At 38.9% G+C, this 16,682-nt stretch overlaps 2 protein-coding genes across 2 annotated transcripts in view; both read left to right on the forward strand.

Annotated features, from left to right (window-relative positions):
- Window positions 1-10,000, forward strand: part of KDM7A (lysine demethylase 7A) — a 78,617-nt gene extending 68,617 nt beyond the window's left edge. The window contains exons 18-20 of the mRNA XM_063099531.1: window positions 183-268; window positions 3,215-3,488; window positions 4,140-10,000. Of these exons, the coding sequence (XP_062955601.1) occupies window positions 183-268; window positions 3,215-3,488; window positions 4,140-4,234 (455 nt within the window). The 3' untranslated portion in view covers window positions 4,235-10,000. The remainder of the gene's footprint in view (window positions 1-182; window positions 269-3,214; window positions 3,489-4,139) is intronic.
- A 4,924-nt stretch (window positions 10,001-14,924) lies between these two features.
- LOC134381281 (ATP synthase subunit f, mitochondrial-like) lies at window positions 14,925-15,188 on the forward strand. Its single transcript, XM_063101380.1, has one exon. It carries the CDS (start codon window positions 14,925-14,927, stop codon window positions 15,186-15,188), a length of 264 nt encoding a protein of 87 aa, XP_062957450.1.
- The last annotated feature ends 1,494 nt before the right edge of the window (window positions 15,189-16,682 follow it).

Consider the following 16,682-nt stretch of genomic DNA (forward strand, 5'->3'; position numbering starts at 1 on the left):
TGGTTGTGAGAGGGAAAGGAGTGTAGTGAAGGTGAAGATATGTAAATAAATTGCTGAAGAGTTAACATTTATTTTTTAATAAAATGTCAACATGAATTTGCTTTCAATTTTAAGCATTCGGCTAATTTTGTTCTTTAAGATCAAGTTAGTACAATGATAATTTAATTAAAACCTCTCTTTAGGATATCATGTCAAGAGTGAAGATCAAGACTCTAGGACTTCTTCCTGGATAAAACAATTTGATACAACTTCCAGATTTAATCCTCAGGTATTATTCAAAGTTTGAAACATTAAAAGATTTAGAATTGTCATTAATTCTGTTTTGCTGCTTCTTTTTTTAAACTATAACGTTGTCAACTACAAGACCTAAGAAGCCAAAAAATTACAATTAAATGCACATTTGAAAGACTGTCCATTCTTAGAGATTCTGATATGATGATTAATGCAAGACTCAATGGTAGCAGGTGATAGGGAAAAGACTAATTTATTCAAGGAAACAATTAAAAACCACTGGCTGCCAACACCTGTAGGTTATGTCTGGTTAGAATTAAACATAAAAGGAAAGGAAGAGTACCATGAGGATCTCTCTTTAACTTCGGATGTTTCTTGAACATTTTTAGATACTTTTTTTGAGAATTTAATGAAAGTTAGAGTTTCTTTCCAGAAAAATGTTTATTATAAATACTATTACATTTTCTCATGGTTTGTGCTGCCATCCCCCCACCCCTCCCCCGACTATCCATTGACTCCAGGTTAGGAACCTCTACTCTAAGAGAAGAAACTAGATGTTTTAGGATTCTAGCATCTTAAAGTTTACACCAGACAAAATGAACCCAAAATAGCATTTTTAAAAAACCAAAACTTTACCAACAGCACCAAACAAGGAAAGTGATCGAACCTTTGACTGCAAACCTTGAAAAATGGCTGCCCAAGAAAGAATCAACATTCTCATGTGGCTAAGTGGGGCCCCTAAACCACCCCAACCCCAAGCATACTTAAGAAAGTAAATCAGCAAAGGAAACAGAAATACTGTCTCCAGTTCTCTCTAGTGTAAAAAAAATTTACCAGGTGTATTAGTCTGTTTATGTTGTTTATAACAAAGTATACACAACTGAATGATTTATAAAGAAAATGAAATGTATTGCTTACAGTTTCTGAGGCTGGGGAAGTCCAAAGTCCATCTGATGGTGGTGACAGTGACTCAGGGGTCTCACATTGCAAGATGGTGGAAGCAGAGAGAGCAGAGAGAGAGAGAGAAACAGACTCTCCTCTTCTTTTAAAGCCCTCAGAACCATGCCCCTGATCACCATTTTTAATCCATTCACTACTGCACGGTCCTTTGATTACCATAATAGGATTTCCCACCTCTTAACAGTCACAGTGGGGGCTAAGTTTCTAATACATAAAACTTGGGGGACACAATTCAAGCTTCAGGGAGTTTTGAGAGTCATAATTCAATCCACTACACCAGGGGTGGGTACATAAGTAGGCAGTTTAAGAAAAAGTGAAGCAAAAATCTCTTGTGAATAAAGCTGTCATACGACTGAGATACTTCAGCAGAAGTGGAAAAGGCTTCTAGGTTTTGCTGTCTTCCAGAGCCCTGGGCCGAGTTGTAATGTGGACTAAAATCCATGGAGGAGGAGACATCTATGTATATAGACAGAAAAGACAGTAAGACTCTACCCCTAGATATTTAACATACTTAATCTCTGAGTGGTGGAATTATGAGTGGTTTTTATTTTATTTGGCTCACCTGTATTTTCTAAATATTTAGCAATTACTTTTACAATAAGAAAATGAGCGAGTTATTTTTTTAAAGCAAGGCTTTGTGAGTACAAGTTCTTTGAATAGAAGGACATGCTCCAGAGTCAAAAGTCAAATAAGAAATCTCTTAACTGTTATAATTCACTTTTTCAGTAAAGATGCTCCTCTACTTAAGATGGGGTTACTACCCGATAGACCCATTTGTAAGTTGAAAATATCTTCAGTCGAAAATGCATTTAATACACCTAACATACTGAACATCATAGCTTAGCCTAGCCTACCTTAAACATGCTTGGAACTCTTACGCTAGCTTACAGTTGGGCAAAATCATTTAACACAAGTGTTGAATAGCTTATGTAATTTATTAAATACTATACTGAAAGTGAAAAACAGAATGGTTAAATGTGTACCATTGTAAAGTTGAAAAACCTTAAGTCAAACTGTCATAAGTTGGGGATTGTCTGTATATGATTTTATAGTGCCTCACTGTATCTGGTTATAAAGCTTATCATTTGTTAGCATTATAGGATTCAGTATTGAAAGTAAGCTATTATTTAAATCTGGCTGTTGTTTTTATAATAATTGCCTTTGAAAATAATGAAGATGTAGAGAACAGATGATTAGCAAGATCACTCAGAGAAAATCAAATTTCTTTTGCCTGTAATCTAGAGAATATTATAATGGCATGTCAAATTATAGCAGTTGTAGAATATTTGCAAGACTAAAGCAAGTGTGTTTAATACTGTTTTTGAAACTTATTTGATCAAAGATAGGTTTTTATATCTCTCACACACATAAGCATGCATAATTAAAAATATTTTCATGAAACATCACACTGCAGGGTATTCTTTTCATGTCTAATCTGTTCCTTTCTCTTTTTAATGCTGGTCATGACCCTCTCGGTTGATTTCAGTACTCACCACTCAGTAGTTGTTTTTTTCCTGAAAGTTCACTCAGTAGTCTTAAAGGACTGAAAGAGGAGTTGTAGTTAAAGAAAAACCAGTCTTGGGGCTCTGGGTCTAGGATTTTCTAGCAAACACAGTGGAGATGAACCTTTTTGAAGTGAGGTTCTAAAAAAGTACAGTGCGAGAGGTACATAGGAGCTGTGACATGCTAAGGCAGTAGTAGGTCCACCTCTCTCATCTCGAGTTCCTTCCATGGCACGTGCTCACTGAGTGGAGTGGCAGGCAGAGCACCCCTGCTTATTTTCTTTTTTTTTTCTTGACATAAGTTACAATGCAAATTCAAGACCTGAATCCTTCAGAGCTATTAGGTTTATGGACTGAGATACCATCATGAAGGGGTAGTTGTGGCTAAGACATGTTAAGAAAACTAAAATTCAGTAGCTTATTTGTTCTCTCACTTGACTTTGCTACTAATACATAGAGAGCTTAAAAGCCTCACTTATTTTAAACCCTGAAAATTCAGCCTTATTTTCTTCTTTCTTCAGGATCTAAGTAGAAGCCAGAAATGCATCAAAAAGGAAGGTTCATCAGAAATCAGTCAGAAGGTACAAAGTAGGAATAGTGTGGACAGCAGTGGCTCCATCCTTCAGAATGGAAAGTATATGCAGAATTCAAGCTTGATTTCGGGGGCATGCCAGATAAGTAATGGCAGTCTAAGTCCAGAGAGGCCAGTTGGTGAAACTTCCTTCTCAATACCCCTTCACCCCACCAAGAGACCTGCGTCAAATCCACCACCTATCAGCAACCAGGCAACAAAAGGTAACTTTTACACATTTGCAGATTAAGTACATTTCTGATTGTGTGTGATGGTAATAGTGGCAGTTTACATGTAGTCTTCTAACTCAAGTTGCTCACCATCTAATGCACTGTGGAAGGCATACTGATAGCAATATGTGCAAGCTACTATGGGAACAAAGATGCAGGATACCCAAGTCAACCTTGAGGATCAGGACTGACTTTCTGAAGAAAAGGACGAGGTAGATCCTAAAAAAGGATAATAAGGGATTAGCCGGGCTGAGTTGGGAGAAATGACAGAGTAGACAGCATTAAAGGCAGAGGAGAAAGCATAACCCAAGGCACAAAGGTGAGAAACGGTATATGGGATATTTATGAAGTTGCAGTCAGCCTTGTTGCTGAGGCACTCTTTGATGTAGGATTTGGTTAGAGCTCATGCTGAAGGGCTAGACAGAGATCAGACTTTGGGAAGGCCTTGTAAGTCTCGTGAGGGAGGTTGGCCTTTATTCCTAGTGTGACGATGTACAAGAGTTTTAAACAGTGGAAATCCAAAAGCGTGACTTTGTTCATTCAGAACACCTAAGAGTTACCATAAAGCTCTCCTTTAAGTCTTCCAGGTGCTGTTCGTCAGGTGTGCTTTTCATTATTATTTATACTGTTGTTGGTCTTTTATAGGTAAACGTCCAAAAAAAGGAATGGCAACAGCCAAACAACGTCTTGGGAAGATCCTTAAGTTGAACAGAAATGGCCATGCCCGTTTCTTTGTGTGACAGAGCTGCCACTGCAGCCACTCTTGCCTTTGGAGACCATTCTCGGGGGTGCAGGAGCCTGGAGCAGTCTGCGTGTACAGTAAGGACACTGCCCGAGGAACAGAAGGAGCCGCTGCTGCGTTTTCACTGTGCCACGCCCACTCAGCAATAACCAGTATGGACCTACCTGGCGGGGGAAAGGAAGGAGGAGGGTGGAACCTTAAAAAGAGACCTCGAACTGGAAAAGGTCTCTTGTCAGGGCTTGAATTTCATTTTGTCATTAGTAGTGTCTTGATTTAATTTCAGTGGTAGGGTAAAGAATTATCAATAATTTATTTAACAGATTTTTTTAAAAGTTAACAGCTTTTAAATTCTTTCTTTTTTAAAGCTATTTATTTGGAAGATTTCTGAAGAAATATCTCACTAATTTAGATTTAAGAATGTGAAGGTTTTTAAATTATTTTTGATAGTGTGTGTGTTACATGTGGGAAAGAGCCACAGTAACAGTAACTAGTCTGGACTCTTAAATTTGATATTCAGGTTAAAGTCTTAAACAGGGATTTGATGCATTAATTATTTTAAATTAAGATGTATATGAAAATCATTTTATTTTATATATTTCATGTGTTTTTTATAAGCTATTAGCTTCGCTTTTGCTAACATCCAAGGTGCATACTGTTATCCAGGTTGATTACCTTCTGTCTCACCTTCCCTCTGCACTCCTCATCATTTTATGACGACCCAACAAGACTTCTCGTTGCAGGGAAACACTTTCATAGCCAATGTGTAAGAACTCCATAAAAGATCCCTCATTTCCCACTTTGTTTGACATTGTGATTTTCTTCTAAATACAAAAATATGGGCTTCTTGCATTTTCATTTCTGCTGATGATATCTGGGTCCCAAAGAGAACAACTTTAATATCTTTTTCCTACTTGTGGGAAAAGTATTAAAGTTTGGTTAAATTGTCATGTTTGTGGTTTTTCCAAATACATTTATAACTATAGAGAGCCTTCTTCATACTGCTGGTTTTGGAGGACAGGACCGATGCCTGCTACAAAAGTTACCTCTCACAGTGGTTTTTATTCTTTAGACCTAATTTGTTGGAAAATATGATTTGACTTAGCATATTCAACTCTGCATAATAAGCCGTAATATAATAGGACTATACTATATTAAGTTGTATAGAAGCAAGCATGTTGGAGTAGATCTTTTGTGTGTGTGTTTACTTTTAATTTTTAACCTTCTAAAGAATTATTTATGATATGGATTTGAAGTAAAATAGGTTCTTTTTGCAGTTTCTTCCATCTGTCCTAACTTGACCAGTGCAAATTGAGGTTAGGTATCTGGTTGAACTTTAAGGTAATCATTTATCTCCTTTATGTTCAATTTTAACTAAATGCCAGTTTTCAGTTGCTTGTAATAGCTTCTGTTTCCCCCTTTTCCCCCCATGGCATAAAAATAAATTATTTCTGGGGGTGGGGTGGAAATATTCCCAAATCTGACAATAGAGCATTTTACAAATTCCTGCTAAGAAAATACAGGCAAACAGGATAAAATTAATTTTTGTGGCGAAGAAGTATGGCCATATTACAGATTTGTCTTTTTTTATTCAGCAAGGTAGTGGGACTTTCCCTTCTATATTAAGCAACACTTAAATTGCTAAGGAAAAAAATCTATACCATTGTCTTTCATGGTTCTATTCAAATGTGTATTTTCAAAGAGAAATATTTCATACTCTGTCTCCATTCCAATATTTTATGGGATAAGTATGAAATAGCTTCTGAATCAGCCTTTTTGGTCCAGAGTAACTGGAACCATTGGAATCTTATCTGGGTGTTAAGAAGAATTTTTATGGAAATCCTCAGTGTCTATAAGTGGCCTACTTAAACCCTTGTCTACACTATGCCAAAACTTAGCAGAGAGTACAGTCAGTCTTTGAGTGGTCATCTTATGTCAAGATGCAAACATCTGGGTTTGACTGATTCCCCCACCTTTTCACACAGTATATTACTATGATGTCTTAGTTTTCAGCATACTGTTTTAGTGTTACAACATACGTACTTTTATTTTGGCTTAAGAAATAAGTGCTATAATTTCTTTTTCCATTTACATCATGATCTGGGTTTTGTTTTGTTTTTTCTTTACATTTTCTACCTTTATAATTACCCTTTTTTTAGCCATAAAAATTAAAATAAAACTATTTTTATGAATTAAAATCGTGGCCAGTATCCACCCCATGTCCTTAGGCCAATAAACACTAATTCTGTGTAGCCAGTATGTGGATTTTTAAGTAAAGGTACTGTGGATTCATTTTTGGCAGTTTTAGCCCATTAACTGGCTCAGTTACAAAACTTTCAGCAAAGTAATAAAACTGCTGTAACAGAATACATGTATCTTTTTCTGAATTGGTGGAAAGTCAGCCACTGACCCTGTGACTTTCCTACTCAAACCTCTTATAAAGTCACTGGCAATGATGCATCCCTTTATCTCATGGAAATGGCTGAACTTTGAGGTAGCTGCTGCCAGTATCATCTGGGCTCAAAAATAATAGACAACTTTTTGTCTTCCCCTTAGTCTCATTTATAAACACCTACTGCATAGACACCGTAACTTAGGAAGACAGCAATTATAGCATTTAGCTTGTTGTAAACAAATACAAATATGTAAAATTGAGAATTGTGAATTAACATATGCAACTTTAATGGTAGTATTAGATAATTATCCTGTATTGATTCAAATAAGACCTCGGATCCACTTACTGCAATTCACAACATCACATGATATTATGCCCTCCAGTACTGATGAATGTTATAAACAATACAAAGCTAGCAATTTATAATAGTTCGGTATCTTAGGAATACATAAAGCTTTGTAAGTATCAGTTCATTTTTAAAAGCATACAAAATTGAAGACTCTGACCAAAATCATAAACTCAGAGAGAAAACAAGCCCTTCTTTATCCTTCATTAAATATTTAGCTTGAGGAATTGTTCTATTTTCTAATACTCCTAATTACTGCCTTTTCAATATACTCTACTGTATTTATTCGTATGAGATCAGCAGGTATTTATCAATATCTACTTTGTGCCCAGCACTACTTAGTACTATGGGGGAATATAAAATTGCAGTCGTGGTCTCTGTCCTTGAAGATATCTTCTTCATGAAATTAGCAATGTTATTTTCACTTCTAAGCAAACTTTAGCAAAAGAGGGCCCATTCATAAAAAACAGCATAAGTTTTTTAGTTGCAAAAGATCTGATTTATTTTTTAAAATTTAAGAAACATTTCAAAAGTTAGTAATTTAATGATGGTAATGGAGGGGCATGGTATAACATGCACGGAAGCAGAAGACCAGGGTTTTGTCCAAGTTCTGCCGTTTATGTATCAGCTGTGTGACCTTGAATAGGTCATTTATTCTTTCTGAGTCTTAGTGTTCTCATTTGTAAGTTTGGATAAAAATGCTTATTATGATAATCAGTTAAGGAAAACATGGAAAAGCATTCCTTACTCTTCATACTTACAGAGAAATTATCATTATTTAAGTTATAACTGATAGTGAATGCACCTTTATATACATTTTTTCATGAAACTGCTATTACTCATAAAATTTATTTTATATCAAATATATTCCCAGGGTATGCTATCTAAAAATCTGAAGAATCTCTAACAAGGTACTGAGTTAAAATCAGATTCCATGCTTGAAGTGAAAGAAAAAAGAAGTGAGATAGTTTATGGATAAGAATGAGAATGTTTATCCTCAAGTACATTAAGATGATATAAAGTAATCGAAAGAGAGCGAGAGAGAGCTTTATGTTTAGGGATTAGAATAGTACTGCTCCACAGATTCACTATAACTCTTCAGGTACTAGATAAGGGTGAAATAAGTCATGGAATTAAAATGATAAAACAACTACCCATGGAACTAGGGGACAAAATAAGGTGATTGAAAAGATGGGAATTTGGAGACAACTATGGGTTGGGGAACAACAGCTAGTTGGGTAAAGAGAGAAACCACAGTAGTAGAGTAGGAAAGGAGACTGGACTGGACGCCTTCGACAGAGAAGATACTTTGTTTTCAAAAGATGCTCTCTATAGTGATGAGACTAGAGTTGACTGGGATAAGTATGACTCAGTACAGATTTTGCATTGAGAGATGAAGGCCTTCATAATATAAATCAAAAAATTTTTCAAAAATTCATTTTCTCATTAAATATTAAGCTAATTTTTCCCTATATAAAGAGAAACTAAAGCTCACCAGTCTTTTCCTGATGTTCTAGACCTTCATCTAAATCAATCTTGAGAAGGTTGAGCATCAGATCTTCAGCCTAAGAAAAGAGTGTTGCTGGTAAATAAAGGAGACAAATGGAACCCATATAGGGCAGTCATTTGCCTGGGGACACAGTGGATCTGGGACCTCCAGTACCTTGCTTCCTAAAACAGGCTTTATCTGTTCTCTGACACTGTGCAGCCTCTGCTTGGCCTGTGGTGGTGGATGATGTGCTTACTTGATGCCAGGTGGAAAGAAAGGGGAAAAATTAATATACTCACTATATTGCTGTTGGATGTAATGTAGTCTTAATACTATAGCCTTACTAAAAACCCTTCCCTTATTTTAATTTGTTTTTTAGTGACTGTTGTGCCATAAGTCAAATATTTGTTGATATCCCTTACATGAACAAATTTTAAAAATTAAGGTCATTAAGAAGTAAATGCCTATTTCTAAAGTAATCAACTTATTGTGATCAACTGTAGTTTTATTCTTCTGTAGTATTTTGTCCTCTCCAATGGAGAGGAGAAAATAATACACTTAGGTTTTCCCTGTCACCCTTGGTGCCCATTCTAGTGTCCTAAGGCTTTGTCTTAAGTGCAACATGACATTTTTTTGGTTAAAACCTTTTTGAAACTTCAGCGATTCTTCCAACAAGTTTATCCGCTCTGCACTATTTCACTAATAAACCTTGGCTACCACGTAGCCCTTGACCTCCAAGTAGTTTACCTATGCAAGACCTTGACATTCTGAACTCATTTTTCTTTACTTCAGAAAGCAGTCATAAGTAGAACTTAATCATAAGGGTAAAATTTGTCTCCAACCAGTTTTGTTTTGGCCATTTCCTTTTCAAAATGTCAGCTATTTTCCCCAAGATTTTTCACCAAAATAATAATCATAAGTGCTAGAATATATAGTATTTTGCAGGAATAAAATAACACAGACATACTCATATTTCTTTGGTGGATCTTGCTTTGTAAAAATTACCAGCATTAAATATAATATATAATGAGTTGAGTCCTTGCCTAGAATAATTTCTTTCCTCTGTGATTCATAAGTAACCTTTTATTTTTACAAAGCATACATATAACTTCCACATTATAATCAGGGACCTGAGGTGTAACTTTCTAAGTGAACCCCAAGGTTATTTTATCTTGCAAAAGAAAACTAAACCAAACTAAGAGCCTTACAGTTTATGGTTAGACTAAATCAAAAGCTATAACCTCAATTTTTCCAAAAACAACTTCTGACTGCAAAAGCAAGTCATGCAGTTGTTAGGTATGAAATAGCACTGATCAGGAAATGCATACGCATCTTTGCAAGACTGTATTTCCTTCGGAAAAGACTTTTCTACTTTTAATATAAATTAAGCCATAACAGTTTCATGCTGTGGAAAGAGGGTGAAAAGGTTCATTTTAAGAGATTATATAATATGAATTTTCACATTTACTGTGAAATGTCTAACTTTGCCATTGCTTCAGCAAGTTTTTTTTTTTGAGGGGGCAGTTGGAGGGTGGTGATGGGGAGGGGTAGTAATCGTTTTAGGGGGTTTAAATCTGTGAAATTTGAAAAGGGGCAGTTGTTGGCTATGGTATTTACTAGTTTTGTAGTAATGTTTTGCTAGCCTGACTGGCTTTCCTTACTGATTTTTATACCCACGGTCCAAGGTGACTGTTACCATTCTTGTTTGGGGTGTCTGTGGAGTAGTTTCTCTCTGTTTGTATAGGCAGTCAGTATGTGTGCACGTGTGTCCTTTGAATGCAGAAGCACACTGTGTGACAATGGAATGCGGTGTGGCTGGGAAGTGGGATGCTGAAGCTTTAAGAGCTTTTTTTAAAATTCATAACAGTATTTCCCATCTTTTGCCTGCAGGCAGGGAAAGTGTACAGTATTTATTTTGTTTCTGTCTTACTTTAAATTTGTAAGTCTTTAAGTAGCTTACATGGATTATTATAGAGGAGAACAAGTGACTTGTTTAAAGTTGTATTTGGTATTCTTTCTAATTTCTGTATTTTAAAATATTGAAATTAAAATTGTATTACTTCTGTTTTGATTTTTTTTAGCACTCAGTGTATCTTTTGCTCATTTTGTTTGAAAGTATAAATGTTGAAAGTTGTATAAAATGTGTCTTTGAAAGAAAAAAATCTGAATTCTATATCCAATTCTGACTTTCTGTTCCCTTCTTCTGTTTATTGAATCATGGGAAATTATTTGAGAGTGTGAAAAACTGTTAAGCTTGTGTTCCTTATTATTTCTGAAGGTTCCAATGTCTTACTATTTTATTATATGAATGGCTGGGGAAGAGCGATTGCTGCAGGAGAGGAAAGAATCTAAAAGGGTAATTGGCAAGATGGGGCTGAGCTGTAGCAGTAGATGTGGTGCTTACTGATGAGCACTTCAGAGCACTCAAAGACCCCAACATGGGCACCCCACAAATATTCACTGACCACCCGAAGTGAACTACACTGTTTTAGCACAAGTGTTGCAGGAGTGAGCAAAACCAAGTCCCAGACCTCAAGGAGCTTGTGTGAAATGGAAGAGGCACAGGAGAAGGAGGAGCCGCGGTGGCTGGGCTGACTGGGACGGTAAGAGTGCAGCGCAGTGAGGAAGAGGAGCTCCATTTCAGACACAGTTCTGAGAGACAGGTCGATGGTGAGAGGAGTGAGGATAAGATCTCGCTTTGGAGGGGGTGAGAGAGGAGCCATGGAGCAAGGAGGAAAGAACACTGCGGGCAACACTTAGGGAGGAGACTGGAAGTGGGCAGAGTCCACTCCAGAGGAGAACCTGATGCAGATTTATGGAAACCAAGGGAACAGAAGAACCGAAGACCTCTGCTCTTCCTCTCCCTACTGTCTTCCAAAGAATAGGGATTCCAGAGCACACACACTTAAACACACCTCGAAAGCTGCTCCAGCTGCCATAATGGTGTCACCAAAAGCACTTTGCTCCTCCTTGTCCTTCTGACTGGCCTGCTTTTGTACAGCTGATTGAAACCTAAATCTAAACAAATCTGTTGCTTTTGTAAAATCTACTTACTATTTGTAAGTCTTTGGGATGTTTACCCTTCCTAAAGCTCATATGTTACAATGACATAATGATCAGGACCTGCTCGCCTTAGACTTTCAGCCTGGTGTTTGTTCCCGCCAAGCAGTGAGACTGTATGAAATACATCATTGGGAGATGTTGGTGTTACACCCATATTATTTTAGAGTGGGAAGAATCAGGTGCTATGCAACCAACAGGATTTGGAACAGAAGCCCTTATTGTCTTTATTTCATCCCATTTGAGTTCTTCCTGTGTACAAGGAATATTTTTATTTCTTCCTCATAATAACCAAATGAGGGAGGTACTGTGTTCCCCAGCCTACAGATGAAACCAAGGCTCAAAGAGGGTATTAACATGTCCAGGTTCATACTACTAATAAGAAGTAGAATGGAGATTTTCAGCACCACGCTCAGCCAGTGAGCCAACCGGCCATCCCTATATAGGATCCGAACCCATGGCCTTGGTGTTATCAGCACCGCACTCTACCGAGTGAGCCACGGGCCGGCCCAGAATGGAGATTTTAATCAATAGTCTGTCTAACTCAAGAGGCCCTGCTATTTCTTTTGAATTGTTTTCCTCTAATTATTTTTAATTATATACTTTTAAGTATATAAGAGGGATAGATGGTCCTTAACTTAGAAATGGTGTGTGCTCACGGGCCGAGCCCGTGGTGCACTCGGGAGAGTGCGGTGCTGGGAGCGCGGCGAGGAATGGCCGGTGCACTCACTGGCTGAGTACCGGTCACGAAAAAGACAAAACAAACAAACAAACAAAAGAAATGGTGTGTGCTCTAAAAATTTTGTTGTAGACACCACCCATTTCGGATTGAAAATATTTTCTTACAGAAGTTTTCAGTGACTCAACCAACTTTTGAGTCTATATTTTCCCAAAACCTGGATACACTGAAAGAATGCTGGTCATCTTCTAGAACTGAGCTCACTTTCTAATGAAGGACATAGGCTATAAACAAGTGACATATGAGAAGCACTGCTATAATACATGAACCAAATGTGGATTTCCAAAGACTCAGAATTAGAGCATAAGAAGAGGCCATGCCCAGGGCACCCCCTTTGCCAGACCCAGCCATGGCCCTTGCAGGCCAGCATGGCTGCCTCCCTCCCTGCTCCTGCCACAGCCAGGCTGCTCCCTCTTCTCCTGCCCTCCCACATTGAAGCTGTATTCTGCCACCATTTTCTGCCCCTCAGCTCTGTAAGTGGGTCAGCAGAGGAGGAAGGAGAAAGAAAAGTCCTGTTCTGCTCTCCATCTGCTGACACTGAGGCTCCACCTTCCAGAGCCTTGCAGAAAAACTTACATCCACATCCTCCTCTTCATCCACTTCTGGATCCCCGTTCTCGCCTTCCTGTCCAACCCCTCTCCCCAAAGTACCTTTACACATTTTAAAGTGCTAATGCTGAAATTTTGTAAATTCACGTTCCTTCTATGCCAGAGTTAGAAAAAGAAAATTAAGGTTCTACAAATTCAAAATAATATGTGTAAATTTCTTAAGTTATTATTTTGTATTTTTAAGGCAAATACAACCTGGGACAAAAGATTCGGAATAACAGTAAGAAATAGTGTTTGACCTTCTCTTATGCTCTTCTTTTAGAAGCGGCCCCACTGCCATTTCTGGGTGCCCTGGAGAAGTCTTGCACCCCACCATCCTCTCCCCTAGCACCCGGGACACTCTGCTTGACTCCACTGATCCAGCCGCTGACCAAGACCTCCAATTTCTGTTTTCCCATCCTACCCCTAAACTTTGCAAATTTTGCTCTTATCCTTTTGGATCAGTTCAGCCTCAGTCTCTTCTCTGCGTTTTTTCCAAATCCCACAAGAGACTAGACCATTTTCTGTCATGGGAAGGAGGCAGCATATGCTGGCCAAGTTCATCTGTATCCCTGTGGAATCTGAGGCCAGGAACTGTGCTGTGACATTTGAATTTGTACTTTGAGTTATCCCAAACCTCTTAGGTCTTCTTGCATGCAAGTTACTGTTCAATTCCTCTTTCCCCATACTCTGTTGTACATTGGGAGCAAGGAGAGGGACTTGTATTTGTGACTAGATCTTGAGAGACTCTTCATTCAAACCTGTTAGACACCATAGTATACAGGGCTAAGGACACAGACTGAAGCCAGAGTTAAATGAATTAAATCCTGGCTCTGCCATTTACTAACTGGTCTTGGGCAAATTATATAACCTTGTTGTACTTTAATTTCCTCTTTTGTGACATACTTATTTACTTCACCGGATTGTTGAGGGCATTAAATAAGTGAAAACATATGGAGTACTCAGGACAGTGCCTGGCACAAGGAGACACTGACTGTTGGCCATTAGTTCCATCTCCTCTGGTTCTAAGTCTGTGATGCCATCTGTTTGACCAGTCACTAAGTAATGTACTTATCCAAGTTATTGCCGTGAGTATGAAGATTAGACTAAAAGTAAGGTATACACAAGAGAAAGAAGGGGACAGCTGATTAGGGGGACAGACTCCTACTGGAGTAGAAAGCCAGAGCCCAAACATACGCCCTGAGAATGTGCAAAAATCCTGGGACATGGGCTAGGGAACTTGAGGTATTTAAGTTTCTGGAACAATGTATACCAGGCTGGTTACCTCTAGGAGGTGGGAATAGGATAGGGGAGATTATTGAGTTTGGGGACTTCACACGTTAGTTTTTTGGTTTTTTTTTTTAATTCGAATAACATGTATCGGCTTTTTTTTTTCGGCTGGCCTGTACATGGATCTGAACCCATTACCTTGGAGTTATAAGGCTGTGCTCTAACCAACTGACCTAAGTGGCCAGCCTATTTTGTAATTAAAAAAGGCAAATGCGTTCTACTGTGGGGTATGGGCTAGCTGCCCAAGACACACTAATTACACCATCACACCTGTTTGCAACCCATGAGAAATCAGGCCCTCCGGCCCCTGGTGTGCTGCACTGGCAGCCTAGTGGATGGGGGGTTCAGGGCCGATGAAGGGGACACAGAGTCAGTCAGTCCTGGGAGCTGTGCTGCCTCCTCCCCACCTCCCTGCCTTGTCTGTGCTTCTACTGCTACACTCTGTACAATGTTTACTCTTCCATGTTTGTCTGTCCTACCAGCCTGAGTTTAGGGCTCAGACTCTGTGGTGTTCTATCATCAGCACCTCCCACAGCACAAGTTTAGCAGAAATCTCATTAAAAATACAGTGAATAAACACATGAACAAACACGGATATTCCTCGTTATGATCACACACATCCGCCCTCTCCTTTCCCCTCCCCCTCACTGGCAGCAGTATGGGATGGGGAGGTGGGGGGAGATGGGGTAAAAGAAATGCAGAACAATGGGAAAAGGACCCTTTATGATTTTAGATTTCTGTTTCTGTGAACTATTAAGAACCGTAGAGGACACCAGGACTCCAAGATGGCGTTATTCGTACCAGTGAAGAAGAAACTCATGGATGTTAAACTAGGAGAGCTGCCAAGCTGGATATTGATATGGGATTTCACACCTAAAGGCATTTTTGGAGCCTTTCAAAGAGGTTACTACTGGTATTACAACAAGTACGTCAGTGTGAAGAAAGGGGGTGTCGCTGAGGTTTCCATGGTGCTGGCAGGTTACGTGCTTTTCAACTACTGCCTTTCTTACAAGGAACCCAAGCATGAGCAGCAACACGAGTACCACTGAAGGGGACCAGTGTGGCAGGCACTCTGCACTCCTGACTGTGACCTCCTTGGCCTGTACTCCTCCATGAGGAACTCAATCATTGCTGAAACCTTTCATATCCTAATTGAGAATTCATGCCCAATAAAAGATGGAAACAGTTAAAAAAAAAAAAAAAAACTGTAGAAACTCACCAATATGGTGGTATAAAGAATGGATGTTTTAGGGCTGGCCGGTTAGCTCACATGGTGCTAGTAACACCAAGGTCACGGGTTTGGATCCCCTTACCAGGCAGCGGCTGAAAAAAAAAAAAGAAAGAATGGATGTTTCAAGTTTCTTTATAAGAAAAATAAGAAAGAGTAGATTATTCTTTAATGAGATAAACTGTGTGAAAGGAATGGATTAAAAATACATATGTACCTCGCTTAGAACCTAAAATTGTATTGTAAACTGCTTTCTATATAGGCGTGCCTAGTTTTGAAAATACAGAATATAGTAATGATTAATGTGTAAAACTATAAAATGGATGAACTAGGTGGTACCTAATTATGAAAGGATTTTTTCCACCCAAAGATTACACAAAACTGTTTCAGGAGCTTAAGAAGCAAGACCCTTCATGGTTACTGTTGCCCTGCTTCAGTGTCTGGGAGGTGTGATGTTTGGGGAAGGGATTGCTCAGTGATTCAGTAGGCTCGCCTTGGCAGACAGGTCACACAGGCGGCCCTGAAGGTGGACAGGGGTATAAGAAGAGTCTGGGCTGTAAAGATTCCTGGTTAGGGAGAGAAGCCTAGCAGAAAGCAGGGTGAGCAGAACATGAGTTTCAGTCTTGGTTCCTCAACTCCAGATCAGTGGGTCCCACTGAATGGAGACACATTACACGACAGTATCAGACTCCAGATCCCCACCTTCTGTCCCGAACATGCTTCTCAGTGAATGGCCTCAACAGTCTCCAGTTGCCCAAGCCAGAATCCTGGGTGATGGTCTCAAATCTTCCTCTCCCCCATGATTCTCAAAGGTCTGTCGATTTATGCACGTTCTCTTGATTGCCACCACCAACCACAGCCCCACTTCAGCTTTCATTGGAGCTTTTATGATCAAGACCAAACTCTTTGACATGGCGTATCAGTCAGAGGTAGATTCAGCTGCAAGGGAGAGAAAAACCTGAACATGAATGGCTTAAACAAGATAGAAGGCTGGAGCTAGGTATTCCACAACTGGAGGACTACTTCACAAAGTTTTCAAGGGCTCAGATCCATCTTTTTCTGCTGGCCTGTATCTTTGGCTTATGGCTTCCATCTCTTGATCCACGATGGCTGTTTGGATTTTGCAGCCAGCAGAGGGGAGGTAGAGTAAACCTATAATCACTTTATAATTTCTTTACTCTTGAGAGGCTTAAAGCCTGGACTTTGGAAGCCATAAGATTTGGGCAACCTCATGTCTGGGTGACCTTGGCAAGTTACTTAAGCCCTCTCAATTGAGTCTGTTTTATCAGCTCTAACATGGGTATAATACAGAGGT

The sequence above is a fragment of the Cynocephalus volans genome, chromosome 6, assembly GCF_027409185.1.
Source record: "Cynocephalus volans isolate mCynVol1 chromosome 6, mCynVol1.pri, whole genome shotgun sequence".
Lineage (NCBI taxonomy): Eukaryota > Metazoa > Chordata > Mammalia > Dermoptera > Cynocephalidae > Cynocephalus > Cynocephalus volans.

Excerpts from the sequence above, each read along its gene's own strand:
- LOC134381281 (XM_063101380.1), top strand. The coding sequence starts at position 14,925 with ATGGCGTTATTCGTACCAGTGAAGAAGAAACTCATGGATGTTAAACTA.